We start from the raw sequence: 19,768 nt of genomic DNA on the forward strand, positions 1-19,768 counted from the left end.
GAAGAAATACAGATGACCAACAGGCACATGAAAAGGTGCTCCACATCACTGATCATCAGGGAAATGCAAATCAAGACCATGATGAGATGTCACCTCACGCCAGTGAGAATGGCCACCATCCAAAAGACAAGAAATAGCAAGTGTTGATGAGGATGTGGAGAAAAGGAAACCCTCCTACACTGTTGGTGGAAATGTCAATTGGCACAACCACATGGAAGCAGCATGGAGGTTCCTCAAAAAAACAAAAATACAAATACCTTATGACCCAGCAATTCTACTTCTAGGAATTTACCCAAACAAAACAAAATCCCTAATTTGAAAAGATGTATGCACCCCTTTGTTTATTGCCACATTATTTACAAAAGAAAAGATATGGAAGCAACCAAAGTGTCCATCAATAGATGAATGGATAAGGGAGATGCAGTACATATACATACTTGAGTATTACTCAGCCATAAAAAAGAACATGCGACATCCATGTGACAACATGGACCCAGAGGGTGTTATGCTAAGTGAAATAAGCCAAAGAAAGACAAATACCATACAATCCCACTTATAAGTGGAATGTAAAAACAAAACAAACAAAACAGCAATAGACTCATAGACACTGAGAGATGACTGGTGGTTACAACAAGGGAGGGGCTGGTGTGGAATAGGTAAAACAGGTGAAGGGGAGAGAGGCACGAAATCTTAATCATAATATAAATAGCCATGGAAATGAAAGTACAGCATAGAGAATATTGTCAGTAATTCTATAATATCTATGTTGACAGATAGTAACTACACTAGTTGGGGTGACTATCTAAAATTTTTTAAAAGTAAAAAAAGTAAAAGCTGTAACTCAACTCACCCTGTAATGGGCAGCTTTGCAGCCTTCTACATCAGAATAGACGGGCCTCTGCCAAGGGAAGTAAGTGGTCCATGATCACAGGACAAACAAGGGACACTATGTTTGAGCTCTGAAGTTCTACACTCGGTTCATGGCTCCACCAGCCACATAAACTTGGGCAAATTACTTGCCCTCCCTCAGCCATAGATTCCTTGTGCAGAAAATGAGACAAAGATAGGGGAACTCCTGATAGATGAGCGGCTGTGGCAGAAACTGGACAAACCCTGTCTGTACAAGACAGGCCATTTCTTCCTGGTTCTCCCCAGTGTGGCTACATGGCCAACCACCCCTGCCTCTTCCTCACTAGGTTCCCAGGCACGGGGGGCAGTGGGGTGCTTTAGGGCCCACACAGTTATCTTTTAGGTCTCACTACATTGAAATCCTAACTGCACCCTATGTTTTTCATAAAACCTATAGTTCTACAGGCTTTGTGTAATCATTTCACAGCATAGGCTCCCCACCACCACCTTCCTAATTTTTTGGTATTAAAATGCCCTTTCTTTTATGAAATGGTGATAGATTCTTTTCATATCCTGGCTTGGGGTGGGAGAAGAAAAGCTAGTAAGCAATACCTTTTGCCAGTCTCCAAAATGATTGACTTTTTAGAATTTTATACTGTTCTACAAAATCCAAAAACTCCCAGGTGTTGTACATGCACTCAGCTTTGTTTTGAGAAGAAACCTGTAAGGTCAAGAGTCAATAGGACATTTTCAAGATGCAAGAGAACTGAAGGTCCAAAAAGACTTTTGTGAAATCATCAACCCAAGATTACCCACATCTCCCTGGTCTCTTTCATGCTGATGTGTCACCTGCTGGAAATCTTATCAAAAGGTCAGCAAAATTTGCAAGGATAGCAGCATCTCAAAAGAACCAATCCCTTTCTTTGCCATCCCTTTCCAGAACACTAATCACTCAACTTGCAGTTTAAATATTTATTTCTCAAAAAAGAAAGAGGCACTCTACCAAAATCTTCTTGGGCTTTTTGCCAGGCAGTGAGGAGCAAGTATGTATCTTCAAGATCCAGGAGAGTGACTTCCACCGGGGGGAGAGGGGGTTCAGCTGGGGTGGTAGTGTGGTTATATGTTTGAAAAATCCTATAGGTGACATGATTTTTTATCTGAGTTTTTGGCAAAACAATCTTCTTGGAGATCCCCTAAAGATTATCCTATGACTCTTAGTAAACATTCAAACAAGAAGTCTTAACTTAGAGGATTTAGGCATAAATGGATTCCTTTGCATCTTCAGTATTTTATACATTTGAAAATCTTATCTGCCAAAGATGCCTATGTTATGGGAATGTCAGGGGCCCTACACACGAGTCCTGTCAGGTTCTCTCTGGAAGGAGCTGGGCATGCCCCCTTCTCAGGCCTGCTTGCCCTTCCTCTGCCAGGAGTGCCCTCTCCCCTGCCACCTGATGTTGACACCTTGCTTCTTCAGGTCTCTATTCAAAGTGTCACCTTATCAGGGCAGCCTCACTGACCCCCAGGTAAAATAATACTACTCAAGCCATCACTCACTTTGCTTTTGTCACAGCAGCGGTTCCCCTGCCTCCTGTAAGGACCCTGCCTTCCCTTACGAAACCAAAGCTCACCGAGCATGGCGGGAGAGCAGGGCCTTTTGTTTGCTGCAGTACCCTCACCCCCAAGGATGGTAATGAGCACATGCAGACTTGATGAATATAAACAGAATGAACACATCTTCTTTAAACAACTCAGTGTTGAATGTTACAATAGGCAGCTTTTGAAATTTCGGGCAGAAGGATCATGTGAGCAACAGTCATCAAAGTTAACAATATGCTGTCTGCCTCAGCAGGTGCAACTGGAGGACTTTATCCTATACATACACTGGCACCTGAGCAGAGACCCACATACATCAACGGTCACTGCGGTGCTGTTGGTTAGAATGACAGCTAGAAACAAAGCTCCTTCTTAGAGAACTCGTTGTAATGGCCTTGCACATTATATAGGTAACTAGAGTCACACCATGAAATACTAGAGCAGCTCTACATGCAGCAACACAGAAAAACTGCCAAGTCAGCAGCAGCTGCAAGCATTTGTGCCAGACATGGTTGTAAGCACTTTACATGAACCAGCTCCCCTGTGTTACATCTCCACTTTACAGAGAAGGAAGTTGAGGTACCAGAGAAGTAAATCCACAAGGTCACACAGCCAGCAAATGGCACTTGGAATACAAAGCCAGGTGAGCTGGCTCCCTTAAGCACTAATCCACACCGCCAAAACAGTGGGTAACCTGATTTATACACAGCATTTTTAAAGGCAGGTAGGATGAAGAAGGCTTTACATAGTTCTGTGTTTTTGCGTGCACACTTTCTGAACGGATACTTAACAACGCATCGCAGAGCCTGCTCTGGGGAGAAGTCAGGGGATGGTGGTAGGAGAGAGACTTAGTATTGCACACTCCTCTGCACTGTCCAAACTCTTACACATATTACCTAGTCAAAAACACATTATGCAAATATGTGCAGTCATTAAACTGTAAGGCTGAAATGAACCCCATCATTTTATGAGGGGGTAAACTGAGGAACCGACTTGCCTGAGGCCACCAAAGTTGGGAGGAAGAGGGCCCAGGACTCCTAGCCCCCCGTGGGTGTTGTTGCCTTCTCTAAGTCTTTCCACTATAGCTGACTCAGCTGTCACAATTGGAGACTTTCAAAACCTTCCAATTACATAGAATTGGGGGAAAAATTATGATTTGGAATTCAAGTGTTGACACTTGAAAAATACCAACTCCCTTGCATTACAAGTGCTTTAGCATGTTACTGAGGCTTTCTCTGCATGTCTCTGGAAAGGTTATTTTCAGAACATTCCACTTAAACCTGGAGATGCAGGGTTCTCTGCTGTTTCTGGGAGCTGACACCACAATTTACATTAAACAAATGTTTTGAAAATTAGCTGTTCACGGTTCCAATTTCAGCTTCCCCCAGGGTTTAATGTTAGCCAAATACTAGTACAGTAAGCAGACAATATGTTTTATTGTGTGGAGGAAAAACAGACCACCATAACAGATTCCCTGCTTTTGTAATCAAGGGAAAAGTTGAGTGTTCGAGTGATTATTGGCATATGGTTATTAGAAACACTGAGTTCCAAATATAGCTACTAGGAGCTAAAGACACACACACACACACACACACCCTCTATACCTCTATATTTCAAGGAGCTAAAGACACACACACACACCGTCTATATTTCAAGGAGCTAAAGACACACACACACACACCCTCTATATTTCAAGGAGCTAAAGAGACACACACACACACAAACCCTCTGTATTTCAAGGAGCTAAAGACACACACACACACACCCTCTATATTCAAGGAGCTAAAGAGACACACACAGCCTCTATATTTCAAGGAGCTAAAGACAGACACACACACACACACACACACACACACACACACACACACACCCTCTATATTTCAAGGAGCTAAAGAGACAGACACACACACACACACACACCCTCTATATTTCAAGGAGCTGAAGACACACACACACACACACCCTCTATATTTCAAGGAGCTAAAGAAACACACACACATACACACACCCTCTATATTTCAAGGAGCTAAAGAGACACACACACACACACACCTCTTCTATATTTCAAGGAGCTGAAGACACACACACACACACACACACATAACCTCTATATCTCAAGGAGCTAAAGAGACACACATACACACACACCCTCTATATTTCAAGGAGCTAGACACACACACACATACACACACCCTCTATATTCAAGGAGCTAAAGAGATACACACACACACACACTCTATATTTCAAGGAGCTAAAGACACACACACACACACACACACACACACACCCTCTATATTTCAAGGAGCTAAAGACACACACACACACCCTCTATATTTCAAGGAGCTAAACACACACACACACACACACACACACACACACCCTCTATATTCAAGGAGCTAAAGAGACACACACACACACACACCCTCTATATTTCAAGGAGCTAGACACACATACACATACACACACCCTCTATATTCAAAGAGCTAAAGAGACACACACACACACCCTCTATATTTCAAGGAGCTAAAGAGACACACACACACAGACACAGACACACACACACACACACCCTCTATATTTCAAGGAGCTAAAGAGACACACACACACACACACACCCTCTATATTTCAAGGAGCTAAAGAGACACACACACACACACACACCCTCTCTATATTTCAAGGAGCTAAAGACACACACACCCCCTCTATATTTCAAGGAGCTAAAGAGACACACGCACACACACACACACACACACACACACCCTCTATATTTCAAGGAGCTAAAGAGACGCACACACACACACACACTGTCTTTCTCTCTCTCTCTCTCTCTCTCTATATATATATATATATATATACACACACATATTTCAAGTCCAAAGAGAAAGAAAAAGCATTCCTCGTGTCTAGTAAATTGGGAAATTTGGGAAGTCATGGGGCAAAATATACTAGGGGGAAGGATAAGGCTCAGCCCAGTACTGTGAGAGACACTGGAGCCATCAGGCAGTGTGCATGAACAAGGCCCGTGGCCCAGGCCACCACTGGAGGAAGGGTGAGCAGCAGGATAAGGCTCTGCCTCTGCTGGCCCCCAGCTCCAAGCACCATGGGCCCTGCTCTGTGGGCAGGCAGCTCCCCAGGACCCATGAGCAAGCAGTGATGCATTTGGTATCTTCATTTTCCTTCTTAACATTTAAAAAGGGCTGCCCAGGCACTTTTTCCCTGCCTTCTCTGAACTGCTCCTCCCCACAACTGCAAATGTTGAAAGGGGAAAAAGAAACAGTTCAACCTGCTAATTTTATAGTGAGCAGGAATGAGTAACGGAGCACTCTGTGAAATGCCTGCCTGGCCCCGAGCCTCCTCCAGGACTTGTGAGTTAGGTGGAGTCTGGAAATAACTCACAAGACACTCTTCAATATCAAGTTTCTCTCTCAAAGAGCTGGGAGTAATTCTAAGCCTGATGGGATGGGGTGGGGTGGTGGCTGTTGGTAAGAGGAATTTAGATTCTGTTGTTATCAGGAAAGCATTTGAACACAGAAGGGTGTACAAAAATACAGGCTCTTTCCACCTCAACTAAAGAAGGGCTACCAACAGTGTGGATGAGAGGTTAGAGGTCAGAAAGGCTCCCCTCCCCTGCCCCCACTGCATGGGGAAGCTTGGTCTGTCTGTGGACAAACCCAGAGGGATTGGACATAAACATGAGTGACTTCTTCATGAACATATCTCCCCAGGCAAGGGAAACAAAAGCAAAAATGAACAAGTGGGACTATATCAAGCTGAAAAGTTTCTGTACAGCAAAGGACACCATCAATAAAACAAAAAGGTACCCTACAATATGGGAGAATATATTCATAAATGACAGATCCGATAAAGGGTTGACATCCAAAATATATAAAGAGCTCATGTACCTCAACAAACAAAAAGCAAATAATCTAATTAAAAAATGGGCAGAGGAGCTGAAAAGACAGTTCTCCAAAGAGGAAATTCAGATGGACAACAGACACATGAAAAGATGCTCCACATCGCCTGTCATCAGAGAAATGCAAATTAAAACCACAATGAGATATCACCTCACACCAGTAAGGATGGCCACCATCCAAAAGACAAACAACAAATGTTGGCAAGGTTGCAGAGAAAGGGGAACCCTCCTACACTGCTGGTGGGAATGCAAATTAGTTCAACCATTGTGGAAAGCAGTACAGAGGTTCCTCAAAAAGCTCAAAATAGAAATACCATTTGACCCAGGAATTCCACTTCTAGGAAAGAATTTACCCTAAGAATGCAGCAGCCCAGTTTGAAAAAGACAGATGCACCCCTATGTTTATCGCAGCACTATTTACAATAACCAAGAAATGGAAGCAACCTAAGTGTCTATCAATAGATGAATGGATAAAGAAGATGTGGTACATATACACAATGGAATATTATTCAGCCATAAGAAGAAAACAAATCCTACCATTTGCAACAACATGGATGGCACCAGAGGGTATTATGCTCAGTGAAATAACCCAAGCGGAGAAAGACAAGTACCAGATGATTCCACTCACATGTGGAGTATAAGAACAAAGAAAAACTGAAGGAACAAAACGGCAGCAGAATCACAGAACCCAAGAAGGGACTAACAGTTACCAAAGGGAAAGGGACTGGGGAGGATGGGTGGAAGGGGAGGGACAAGGGCAGGGAAAAAGAAAGGTGGCATTACGATTAGCATGTATAATGTGGGGGGGGCATAGGGAGGGATGTGCAACAGAGAGAAGACAAGTAGTGAGTCTATAGCATCTTACTACGCTGATGGACAGTGACTATAATGGGGTTTGTGGGAGGGGACTTGGTAAAGGGGAGTAGTAACCATGATGTTCTTCATGTAATTGTAGATTAATGATAATAAAAAAAGGGAATAAACAAACAAACAAATTAATTAATTAAAAAAAAACCCAGAGGGACCTGCTGGGAAAGCGGGCAGGAGTATAGCTCTGGGTCAGCAACCCTGGAGCCCTTCCTGGGAAGGCATCCTCACTATCTCACTCTGGTGAGAGGCTCTGGGCTCTGGGCGGAAGGATGCCCCGACTGTGTACCATTAGTCTCCACAAGGCCTTTCCGAGGAGTTATGATTGAGGGTCTTACAAAATAGGAAGGCCACCTCTGCCAGAGGTCATTTCTTCCTCATCTGGCCAGAGGCCAGAAGGACAACTCTTAATGGGGCTCAACAGAGCAGGGCAGTCTTAGATTCCGATTTATTATTGGACTAGAGGCTATGACAGCAGGTCCCAGTGAGGAAGGAACAAAGAGCATGGGTGCCAGCTGCCTTGGGGTCTCCCCGAGATGCTCAGACAGGCTAGTGCCACCACCCACATGCCCAGGACCCCTGAGGCTGGGTGGCAGCTCCCCCACACCGTGAGGATCCTGGCTCAGGGTGAGTCGGCCTGCCCCATCCAAGAAGACATTAGGCCACACCAATGAGAGGGTGTCACTCACCACAAAAAGATCGGCACCTAGGACCTAGTCTCAGGTCAAGTTGGATCTGGCAGAAGTGCCAGAATAATGCATCTGTTTTCCTCCTTAACAAGCCAGTCCTTCTGAAGAGCAAACTGTTGAACTGTCTGTCATTGCTGGACTGCACTCAGAGGAGGCTGTGAGCCATAGCAACACAGCAACAGCTGTGAGAGCGTCAGGAGCAAGCAGGAAGCTGGCACTCTGGGCAGGACTTGGTGCTAGCTGTCCCTAGCACAGGGAAGCTCCTGCACACACAGGCCCCCTCCCACAGGTGTGGGCATCTCCCTGGAAGGACAGGCATGAGGTCCTTCCAGCCTGGGGCTATCTGCCCCAGTGCCCTCCTCAGACTCCCCTCGCCCACAGGAGCTAGCCCCTCTTGTGTCCAGACTCCGGCTGCCTGAGCTGGACTAGCCCCACTGTAAAGACCTGCCACATGTCTCCCCCATAGTTTCCTGCCCCATCTGTGGGATAAGCCCTTGGCAGTAAGGGGACCCCTCAAGACCCAGCATCCCTGCCCCACCCGACGTACCCCTGATGAACCACATACCTTGGATTTCCGGGCCCCTTTCTTGCCTCCTGCTTTCTTAGATACAGGCTTCTTCTGGGAGGGAGACTTGGCCTTTTTGGCTGGGGGTGGTGTGATGATGGCTTCCAATTTCCCTTTGGATCCTCGTTTCTTTGCTAGCAACTCTGGGTGGATGTTTGGTAACACGCCCCCACTGGCTATGGTGACTCCTTTTAACAGCTTGCAGAAAAACCAAAGTAGCAGATGGTGAGCCAGACTACCCTGCTCCTGACCTTCAAGAAGTCAGCCCTGCAGCCCACACTCTTGTTTTCGGTTAGCAGAACTCCTCCCTCCATGGTATCTACAAGGATGCCGACAGGACTCAGGCTCCCTACACATGGAGCAAGTCCTCAGCGCTCCTCATCTGGGTGGAATTTCTGTAATACCTTTCCTCCAGGGAAAGCCAAATACCTTGTTTCACACCCCCACCCCAGTAAATCTTTGAGGAAAAACTGCCATGGGGTATGCCAGGGAAATTGCTAGTAATCCAAAATGCAGTCCGCACCTTTGATAGCCAGCCAGACACCCACCTCCCTCTAGACGAACAGCTCTGCCTCTCAGGCATGGTGACTGCCGGCTGCAGTGTCGGGATGGGGAGGCGTGGGAGAGCCCCATACCTGATTGAGCTCTTCGTCATTGGCCACTGCCAGCAGGATGTGCCGGGGCGTGACCCGGCCCTTCTTGTTGTCTCTTGCTGCATTGCCGGCCAACTCCAGAATCTCCGCTGCGGGGAGCAGAGGGGTGAGCATATGGTCACGTTAGAGCATCAGAGGATCATGTGCATCCTCCCGGACCCTTGTTCGCAGTGTGGAGAATTCGAGCAGGCAGCAGCTTCATGAAACCACCACCCTGAGGTATGAAACTGCAGGCGGTCTGCCTGGCAACACTTCGAGCTGAGTCACAGAGGTACAGAGTGGCTAAGCTGAGTGGGACGAGGAGGCCCCTGGTCCTACACCTTCGTTTTGGAGATGTAGGCACTGAGGCTTAGAAGGTCCAGGGAAAGATCCCTCAGTCAGAAGTCGTAGAGCTGAGATGTGAGCCCATTTCCCAGAACAGGGCTGTCTACATTTGGCATAACAGAGTCACCAGGACAAACCCCACAGAGCCAGCAGTGTGCCCCCTGAGAGTGAACCATGCTTCATGAGCAATGGGTCATGCATGGGTTTATGGGACTTCAGGGAGAAACAGCATATTACAGGTGCTTAGTAAATCTGTTGATGTGTTGAATGCCTGCACATTTGGATTCAAAACTAGAAGGATTCAGAATTAGAAGGATTCAAAACTAGAAGGATATGGCTGGACTCTTTACAAAGTCAACATCATAAAAACATAAAATAAAAACCCAATACTACAGGGTATGGTAGATTAAGAGAGGCTGAAAAGACAAAACTAAATATAATGTGTCAATCCTTGATAGGATCCTGATTATAAAAAAAAGTTATTAAAGTCATTCTGGAGATAACTGAGGAATTTTGAATGTAGACTGGCTTTCAGACACTAGGGAATTATTAATTTTCTTGGGTGTGATAATGTTCTATAGGGAACATTTTGTTTTTAGGGGGTACATGTTGAAGTATTTAAGGGTGAAGTATCATGATGTCTGCAATTTACTCTCAATAACTGAAAAAAGTACACAGATTAAAACAAACACGGTGAAATGCTAACAGCGGTTAAACCTTCGTGTGCAGTGTAAGTGTCTCTGTTTCAGTATTTGATACACTTGACATTTTTCAAAATAAAAAACTAGAAGGACAGGTGCCTGACCCATAGTTGGTGCTAAGTTACGAGTTTACTTACCTGTCTGGGGCAGGCTCTCACTCGCTAAGAAGCCAGATTTCCCACTGCACCACAGATGGGGGAAATTAGGCAGGGCCCTTGGGCAGGAGGTTTTCTCCCCCTCGGTGGCACAGTTCTCTTGGTAACTGCCAACCTCACCGCTGTCGCCTCATTTTCTTAATGAGAAACAGGGATGGTCCCGAAACATATCTTACACATCCACTTCCGCAGTTCTGCTCACGTCACAGCCTTGCCTGTGATGTCCTTCTAGCCCACTCAAGTCTGACCACCTCCTGATCCTAAAGAATTTCTAATATTCTAGGTTATGCTGTTCACATTAGATGTCTCCAGCAAAGGCAAAACTCAGAATCACTATAAAATAACTAGGGGAAATAATTCTAGCCACATGAAAATCACATATTTAAACTGACAACATTCCATGGTATACAGTGCTAAGGTGAACTAGCAGCTGAAGTCAACGCAAACCCTGCTGTGTATAAAGCTGAAAAATTCTTTGGCCACTCATGTACCTCTCGTATAGCAGGGCTGAAACACCAGTTACGCCTGGAAGGGCAGGTTTCCTCCCAGATCCCAGGCAGGAACTCCTTTACTCAGTGATCGCTGCACTGATGGCACAGACACCAGAGGCACCAGGAGTCCCCTGCCTGAGTCCTCTACCCCAGGCCAGAGTCCCTCACCTTGAACGTTAAGGGTCACAGAGTGAGCCCCAAGGAGGAAGGGGAGATCATGGCCCACTTCCTACCCTCACCCACTAGTCTCAACAGGGCTGCTCCCCACATGGCCTGAGGTGGAGACGGCCCACCTTGCAATCTCATTGCAGCTTCCCCGAGATTCTGGCAGTTTGTCCCAGTGCCCAGTGGAGACAGACCTATTTGGCCAAGCAGAAAAGGGTGCTTGGGATGACTAAGTGGCCTGAGGCCCAGGTGCCATGAATGCAGATGAGCCCAGGTTGGCCTCCATTCTCCTATCTGTGGAGGAGGCAGCATATCTGCAAAGCTCTCATCTTGCCCCTGACCAGTGAGCAGGCCCAAGCAGGAGTCCAACCCTACGTGAGCAGAACTCTGGGAGTAAGGACGCAGGAAGGAGAGCCAGCCACAGCTGTCACTGTACTGCAGCCCACGTGGCAGGAGGGCCGGAAAGGGGCAGCTAGCACCACAGAGCTGCACCCTCCTGGCTGGCTTCCTGGCCTCCACCATCCCCTCACCTGCCCTGCCTTCCCCCACTTTCTGGGGGCCACAGGGAAACACAGCTCGTCAGTATCTGCAGAGCCAGAATATATAGAAGGAGCCTGGTGGATTACCACCTTTTCCCTCCAATGTGCTAAGAATGCTTTACCTGGCCCTCATTACAGGCAGACAGAAAAACACAGAGAAAACCACAGTGGTGCCCTAGGCCCACCCCTTTGGCAAGAAGATCGTTGGAAATGACGGTTTCTCAGGAAAGTGGAGGTGGCCTGTTTCCTCTTCCTGCCCAGAGTGTTTGTGGAACGCTCTCCCCAAGAGAAGGTGCAGTGGCCGTTGGTGGGGGCAGGAATGGGGGAGGAAAGGAGGATGTGGTCTTTTATTTTTGGCAGGGCTGCTTTAACTTTTCTTGTGCAGGGAAGGTGGTGGTGATGGATGCAAAGGCCTGAAAGGTGGGGAGGGGCCCCTGATTTGACTGGAGGACAGGCAGTATGTAACACAAAAAAGTAAAGCCATGAAGTGACCTCTAAGTAGCACCCATGGGGAAATCTGAAGATCAGTTCTCTAGGAATTCCCCTATTCCAAGAGCTTACTCCCCCTGGGCTCTCACTTTGTGGTTCAAATTTCCAATGGCCAGTTTCTCCACTTAGGAAGTATCAAGGGCTGTGCTTAGTGCTAATTCAGCCTGGAGTCAGAGATGCCAGACAGGACCCAGTGGGGAGTGACAGTGAGGTGGTGGGAGGGGCGCAGGTGGGGGAGCAGTGGGGAGTGGGCCAAAGAGTGCTTCAGCTCTTTGGAAAGATTGGGCAGGGGTGCCATTCCTCTGTTTTCTTCACCAAGGAGCTAGAAAATCCAGGACTCCTTCATTTTGCAAAACCCCAGCTCACCTTTAATCTCACAGGCCAAGATAACTAGCCTTGCCCTCCACTACCACCAAAGAGTGGGCCCTCAGCCCTGTGGGGAGGGAGGGGTGCTGCGACAAGTGGGGATAACAAAGAGGGGCAGAGATCTACACTCCAGCTAGGAGAGTAAGAGCTTTATCTTCTGTTTACTCCTGCAAGTTTTCCAGATGGTAGTTACCATAGCAACTCCTTCATCAAGGGACACACAAGACAGAGCACCTCAGAGACACACCTTTTGTGCGAAGTGTGTTCCACACCTGCCCCACTCCTGCATGCAGCAGGCAGAAGGCTGGGGCAGTTTACAACAGCCGAGAAAGTAGACGACACACTCTGACTGCTAACAAAAGCAGGAACCCAGAGCACGAACTCAGTCCTTGCCAAGTATTCAGTAGTAGCCCCCTCATCCTGAGGCTGGTTTTAGGAACAGGCATCATAGAAGGCTTTCCCAGCTAAGAGGGCTGCCTGCTGGGGGAGAGGAGAGGTGCAAAATGCCAGCAACTGGACAAGGCGGAAAGGTTCCACTGAGCTCTCCAGGGCATGTTTACTGGAGGAGTGGGAGAGGGCGGGCCGAGCCCTGAGGAAGTGGGGCAAGGCATCGGCCTGGAGAGATTTTCTAATTAAGTGTCCTTTCCAGTAAGTGATCCTTGGCTTTGTAAATGACAGCAAGGGAAGTCATGGAAGCCCTAGGCTCAGGGCAGCGAGTCGGTTCCTGCCCCGACCTACCATGCCCAGCAGAAGGGGCTCCCCCACACCCCCAGTGGGGGCCCTGCCTCCTGGGTTAAGCCAGAGCCAGCTTTAGCTCTGCCTCAGCTCGAGGGGAACCCAAGCCTCCCTACAAGGGATGGTTTCCTGCCCTCGATTCATCTTGTATTTTGGAAGGTCTTGTGCCTTCCTAAATGTATTTTGCTTCTGACTAGATTAAGAGAAAAGGGATTCTGAGAAAGAAGACCAGGAAAGTATGAGATCTACAGACACAAATTCTGTCCATTTTCCAGAGCTGAGTGCTTGGGTCCTCCCTTGGAGGGAGCTTTCAGGCATCAAGAGCCACAGGGGCTGTAACCAAAACCAACGGTATCCACAAGAAGCCAGGGGGAAACTGGGAAAGAACAGATAGGAGGAGAAGAAACAGACTGCCCGCCAGGTTCTCCACCTGCTCAAGGCAGGTCTTCCTGGCCAGTGACAGTATGATTTTGTTACCAGTGACCAACACTGGACTGGTTTGGGGACTAAAACCCTGGGGGTCAACTCTGGAGAGGACCAAGTATGGTAGGGTTCAGGGTTACCCAATTATAAATGCCACAAAGGGGAAAAATTGAATGATGAGCTACACTGATCAGCTCATGAGTTCTATTTGTTGTTGTAAGATCTAATTTGCAAAACACCCAAGCGTCTCTGGCTCCCACTCCTGGCCGGGGCCAGTCTCTGGCAAGTAGTGAGCCGCCAGCTCCGTCATTCGTAGCTGCCTGGGTGAGCAGTGTGACCAGATTCTCTCCTTAGGGCAGCAGGCACTGCAGAGGCGCCTCTGGGCCCAACGTTCCCCAGTGTCATTGAACAGATCGCTTTAAGGCCACTTAAAAAAATTCCCACAGCCTTGAATAATGGCATTATTTGGCTGCCTTTTCAGCTACAGACCAGCTGTCTGAACATGAATACCTTTGACAGGCCTACATTCTGAGTTCACCCAGAGACCAAAGGCTTAGAGTCTTATTTTTTTCCTCCAAATGTCTTGAACTGAACCGTATCTGCTGTATTGAAGCATTCTGTCTATCTTCCTTTAGGGAGATGAAGTCATGGCTTGCAGAATTAGACTCCTAACAGCTAACAGGTGATGTGTGGAGGCTGTGCCAACATCTAAACACAAACCTTGCAAAGGAAAGAGTCAGGGGCTCCTATGGAGCTGTTTGAAGCATCTCCTCTAACAAAAGAAATATTGAAAATAACAACCAGAAATCAAAGAAAAGCAAATGTTCACATAATCCCAAGGAGAAAACAGATATTTGTTACAAAGCCAACAACATGACAAGGAATCTGTTTATTGTATTTCTTTCAATTCATCAGGCTTCCATCAGCAGTTCATTGAGTTCAGAACTGTTTTACACCATTTTGGAAGGCCTTAACCCAATCAACCCCAATTGAAGACTGACTGCTAAGGGTTTCCTGCATCCTGACTATACCACTGCTTCCTCCAATTCCCTCGGCAGCCCGGACTCCACCAGCCCACATCCCACCTTTCCAGGAGATGAGTGGCAGAGTCCAAAGCCTGCTAAGCTGTCAGCCCGGAGCTCTGGGGCCTCATTTGTGAGCCATAGCAAAGCTTTCCAGTCTGCCTGTCCCAGGGGCCTCAAAGGAACCAAGAGTCCCCAGAGAAAAAAAACCTACAGCAGTAATTGAAGGTAGTATTTTCTGTGCAGAATACAAGGAATTTGGAGCCATTCTGCTGCTTTTCTGCAGATGTTCCAAGTCTGACATAAACTCATCTGTTGCTGTTAAGCCCCCATTACAGGCCCCTCCTGCGGGCCCAAGAGGCAGGGGTCCAAGAGACAGCATGTGGTCCATCCCCCCACTTCCTCACAAAGTCTCCCAGTAAGATAGAAATGCAGCATAATTTGGGAGATTCTAAAGTAAGCTGATTGTCTTTCATATTCCAGAGCAAAAAATAATTCTCATTATACACATTAACAAAGAGGAGATATTATCATGGCGAACATTATCTTCCCCTGACCCACAAACCCAGCCCAGTGCATGCATCCCTTCCCCTTCGGGAAAGCCTGCCTCTACCTTTCCCAAATCTTCAGGTGTTGTGTCAGCTCACCTCCCCAGTACGGCACGGGGCTGCTGCGTCTGCTGTTGGACAGCCTGGATGTGAATCCTACTCCTGAACTTAAATGCGAGGCTTGTCAAGACACCTGGGCCTGGCCTCGCATGCCTACTCTATAAAAGGGCGATGATAATCGAGGTCACTTCTGGGCTTGTGAGGATTAATGTATTACCAAGCTGCATGCTTAGAACACTTGTGAACATAAGTACTATTCTGGAGGTTACAACCATACACTTTATCTTTTAAAATGTATAGTGGACTTGATTTCAAGAGGAAGAAAACTATACTTTGTTTTCCTAAGCTTTCTCTATTGAAATAACTGGCTGGCTGGCTGGCTAGATGGGATAGATGGACACGTGTGAGGGCTGAGAGGAGAAAAGCAATATAGAAAAACGGGTGTTTCCTCCCCTGATAGTTTACTCTTTGCTGTTATACTTAACAGTTTACACATGTTTGAAAAATGCACTTGAACCTGATTAACCTCGGTGCTGCCAGACATGCCTTGATAGAACGCAGCACCCAGGCCGGCCCCACAGGCAGTCTCTGCCTTGGGATGGGTTCTGGGGCTTTCGTCTGACCCCAGCAGGGTGTGCCATGGCAGGGGCAGAACTAAAGCAACCGCGGGGCCGGCATGGGTCAAGGCCACAGGGGAGGCAGAAGGGCGGCCAGGTGCCAGGGGAAGGCCCAGAGAAAGCTTCTCTAACCCAGGGCCAGGCTGATAGCAGGGCAGGGCCCTCCGCTCCACAGCCCCACACCCCACCACAGACACTTGCTCTCTAAATTCATTTACAAGGAAATGGTTAATGTGTATGTTTGTTTTGATATGGAAAATCACAGCCATTTGTTCTTAATTCATCTCAGGAAGGGATGCCTGCTGAAATGAAATGATTTGAAGAGTGTAACTAAAGAGGAAACCCCCTGAAGGCGTCCTGACATGGCCCCCCCCCACCCCGTGGGCCTTTAAAGGGAAACAGGGGGCATCTCCCTGCCCCGACGGCCCAGCCTGCTCAATCTCGGTTCTTGCAAAAGAGTTCTGAGCACACAGAGACTCTTTAGGTTCTTCTCACGACGGTTTTTAGAGCAATGAGTGTGTCCTAACAGGGTAGGCTGCCGAGAGGGGCTGCCACTTCCGGGGCCATCTTTAACAGCCTGGTCTCAGCCCTGTCTGCCCAAGTGGATTTCCAACACCGAAGGCTACTTGTCCAGGGATTTGCCTAAGCTCTGTCACCCAGGATTCCTCCTGCCCTTCACAAAGGAAACAATGAGAGGACATTGGGCAAAAAGCTTCTGGATCTCCGGTCTATCCCCAGGGCTGCTGCATGATGCGACCTCCCCCTCCCGACCGGGCACTAGCCTCCCATCTCCAAGGATTCCACGGCGGCAGCCCTCTGACCACTTCTGGCCATCTGAGTACTTCCCCCTAGGACCTCACTTGTTCTGCTGCTACAGCCAGCACCTTGACACTGACCCAGCTGCCCCTCCCCAGAGCCCACACACGTCACTCCAACAGCCAGCACCCCATCTTGTCTTGTGCTCGCACCTGTCTCCTTTCTGCAAGCTCTCTACTTTCCTACTTCCCGTCAGTGACTGCAGGTCCTTCCAGGCCCATCCCTGCAGGACCCTTGTCCTCAGCCCACACCAGGCCACAGCACTGTCGCTAGCCTCTGCAGATCCACACCATGCGCTCTTTGGCAAACACCTGTGACTGTTCGGGGCCTGCCCCTCTTGGGAGTCCATGTCTGCCTGAGCCAGGCCACAGCTCCACTGAAGACAGGAGCCAGCCTTGGAGGACTAGGCATCTACCATCCTCCTGAGACATCCACTCAAGATGAAGCAGATGGAAGGTGGACTGTGTGACCCTGAGTCCCAGTTCTCTCCATTTAACTGCTAAGGTTTCAGCTCCAGTATCGAGCCTACAGGAAATTCTCTTCTAGAGATGGCTACTGTGCTGAGTGACCTTGGAGAAAGTCACTCTCTGAGCCTCGATTTCCTCCTAAGAAAATCAGGTGGTTTGAGGATTTAGTGCATTACCAAATGTAAAGCATTTAGCCAGTGTCTGGCACAAGTATGTGCTCGATATATGGCAGATGTTTTATTAAAATCCTTGGCCGTTGTCTGGCATTCAAAGTACTGGCCTCCATACCCACCACAGCTAACATTATCACAAGCCATAATCTGAATCTGGAATAGGGATTGCCAGAGCTTGGAGTGGAGGTGGGAGGGTAAAAGAGCAATGCTCTCAGGTGAAGTACAACCACTCATTTTCTGACAATGACTGTCAGCAGCCAATATCCAGATTTATAGAGGCAGCAGATAAACGTCAACCAAAGACGAACCCAGTTACCAATTACCCAAGGAGCGTCAGTCAGGACACCAACGGTGAGGGAAGCCAAGAGATGAGCCTTTTCCCGAGGCGTGAGATTTCTGCATGGTTCCCACAGTTCTGCAGGAAAGAAGTGTGAGTGGTGGCGGAGAATGAGCCTTCTTTTGGAAAGGCCATGCTACAAATGCCCCCCTGCAGACATGGGGGTGATAATCCTGAGAGGACACCTCAGCACCAGGAGCCACCGCAGGCCTCTGAAGCACCAGAAAACACATGATTTCTGGCCACTAGATGGAAGGCACTTGCCTAAAAAGGGAAAAAAATGTGGGTGGAAAATGAAGGAAGAAAGAGAGGGAGGGAGGGAGGGAAGGTGGGAGCCAGGGTCAGAGCTGTAGGCTGGCCGAGCAGCCTGGCAAATCTGAGGAGAGTCTGTGTCATCTTCTTGGCAAAGAGGCCTGGAGGGGGCGGTGGGAAGAGATGGAGATGGAGATGGAGAAGGAGGGAGGCTGACTAGGGTTAATATGCTTTAGGTTGGTCTTCTTGCTAGGACTTATTTATAGCTCTGAGGAGTGGCTCTTTGCTTTCATGGTATTTTATTCTGGGCTGACTAGACATTTAGAAGCCCTCAGGCAGGGAACAAGAGAAAGAGGACTATAAGTACGTTTTATTAGTTGCTGATATTTTAATGGGAAGATTTGGGGAGAGAAGCTAGCTGTAGAATTCTTCCCACTTCCTTTTCTCAGTAAGCTGACAGTCATCGACCCTAGAACTTCTGCTGGGAGGCCACTCTTTCAATCTGCTGGGCAGTTCCTGGCTTCCTCTGCTTTTCAACATAGACCTGAGACACCACAGTGGCTTTTGTGGAAGAACTGAGATTGGCCCTTGAAACAATTCCAACACCTTCCTGTTTGCCAATAGCTGCCCTGCCGCTTGCCTCTTCTCAGGCAGATTTGCCCACTATGCCCTGGTATTAATCCTAATTATGCTTCATTAAAAAAATCCAGGGGTCTAGTTCAGCTTTCATCCTCATCAATCTTCTGGGAGCATCTGCCATTCCCAGTATTCTCTCCTGAAACTCATTGAAAAACAATTTACTGAGCAGCTACAGGATATCAGCATTTATGTCAGGAGCTGGGTAGCAATGAGGAAGGGGTGGGGAAGGCACAGTCCCAGCCATAGGGTCACTGATATGGCCTCTGATATGTCTGGCCCCTCACCGACACTCAGTTCCAATCTGTAGATTCTTCTGACCCCCAGCACTCAGCTCAACACCTTGCACCCGGTCAGAGCTTGGAAACTCTTCATAGATCACTACAGATGAATTACTAAACAAGTAAGCATTGCAGCATTCAGGCAGCAATGAAGGACAGAAGTGCAGAGACACTCTCCAAGGCCCTGGCCTCATTTCATGTGTTAGAACAAACACTCAGGATCCATGGCAGGCAATGTGAACCCTAAAGCTGTGGTCCCAGGGGAAAGCAGTCCCTTGATGGTCCAGGATCCAGGCAGGCCTCACCTTACAGTGTCAAGTCAGGACTCAAGGTTGGCTGAGGGCACCCGGGGGGTGTTAAGAGAAGTCAGAGGCAGACAAATGATCCTCAGATTCTCCCAGCCAAAATTTGGGCTCAGATATAAACCTCACTCTCTGCTATCACACGTACCCATTATCCTGATTCACTATTTTTCTTATTTCATTTTCTAGATTTATTTTGAAATGAAAGAAGAATATCTTTAGAAAGATATGTAACATATATAAGAATCAAGTAATATTATTTCCAGGGAGAACTGGGTGTGCAGAAGAGCAAGGAGGGATGCATGTCTCATTGTATGTCCTATGGGAATGTGAATTTTACCACTAGGATGTATTGCTTATTAAAGAAAACAATTACTTTCACAAAAGTAAAGAGACAATGAAAGATCTACCAGATATGAGAAACATAAGACATGTAACTAGACAGACCAATGAAACAGAAGAGTCCAAAAATAGCCCTAATAATGTCTAGAAATTCCATGTGTAAGGTAGCATCTCAGATCACCAGAGAAAAGAAGGAATATTCAATTAATTGTGTTAACTTGGTAACCATCTGGAATGAAATTAAGTTGATCCCTATCTCACACTATACATTAGGATAAACTCCAAACGGATCAAAGTAAAAATGTAAAATATTAAACCATAAAAATACTAAGAAAAAGAATGAGAGAATTTCTATGTAACCTTGGAGATAGGTTTACTGAACACTGACTCAAAAT

At 47.4% G+C, this 19,768-nt stretch overlaps 1 protein-coding gene across 13 annotated transcripts in view; it reads right to left on the minus strand.

Annotated features, from left to right (window-relative positions):
* MACROH2A1 (macroH2A.1 histone) overlaps nt 1-19,768 on the minus strand; it is a 74,266-nt gene that overhangs the window by 36,206 nt on the left and 18,292 nt on the right. For all 13 annotated transcript variants that reach the window (XM_037015879.2, XM_037015877.2, XM_037015880.2 and 10 more), the window contains exons 3-4: nt 9,115-9,221; nt 8,480-8,677 (exon numbers count right to left, since the gene is read on the minus strand). In XM_037015879.2, the coding sequence (XP_036871774.2) occupies nt 8,480-8,677; nt 9,115-9,221 (305 nt within the window). The remainder of the gene's footprint in view (nt 1-8,479; nt 8,678-9,114; nt 9,222-19,768) is intronic.

This window comes from Manis javanica, chromosome 14 (genome assembly GCF_040802235.1).
Source record: "Manis javanica isolate MJ-LG chromosome 14, MJ_LKY, whole genome shotgun sequence".
Taxonomy (NCBI): domain Eukaryota; kingdom Metazoa; phylum Chordata; class Mammalia; order Pholidota; family Manidae; genus Manis; species Manis javanica.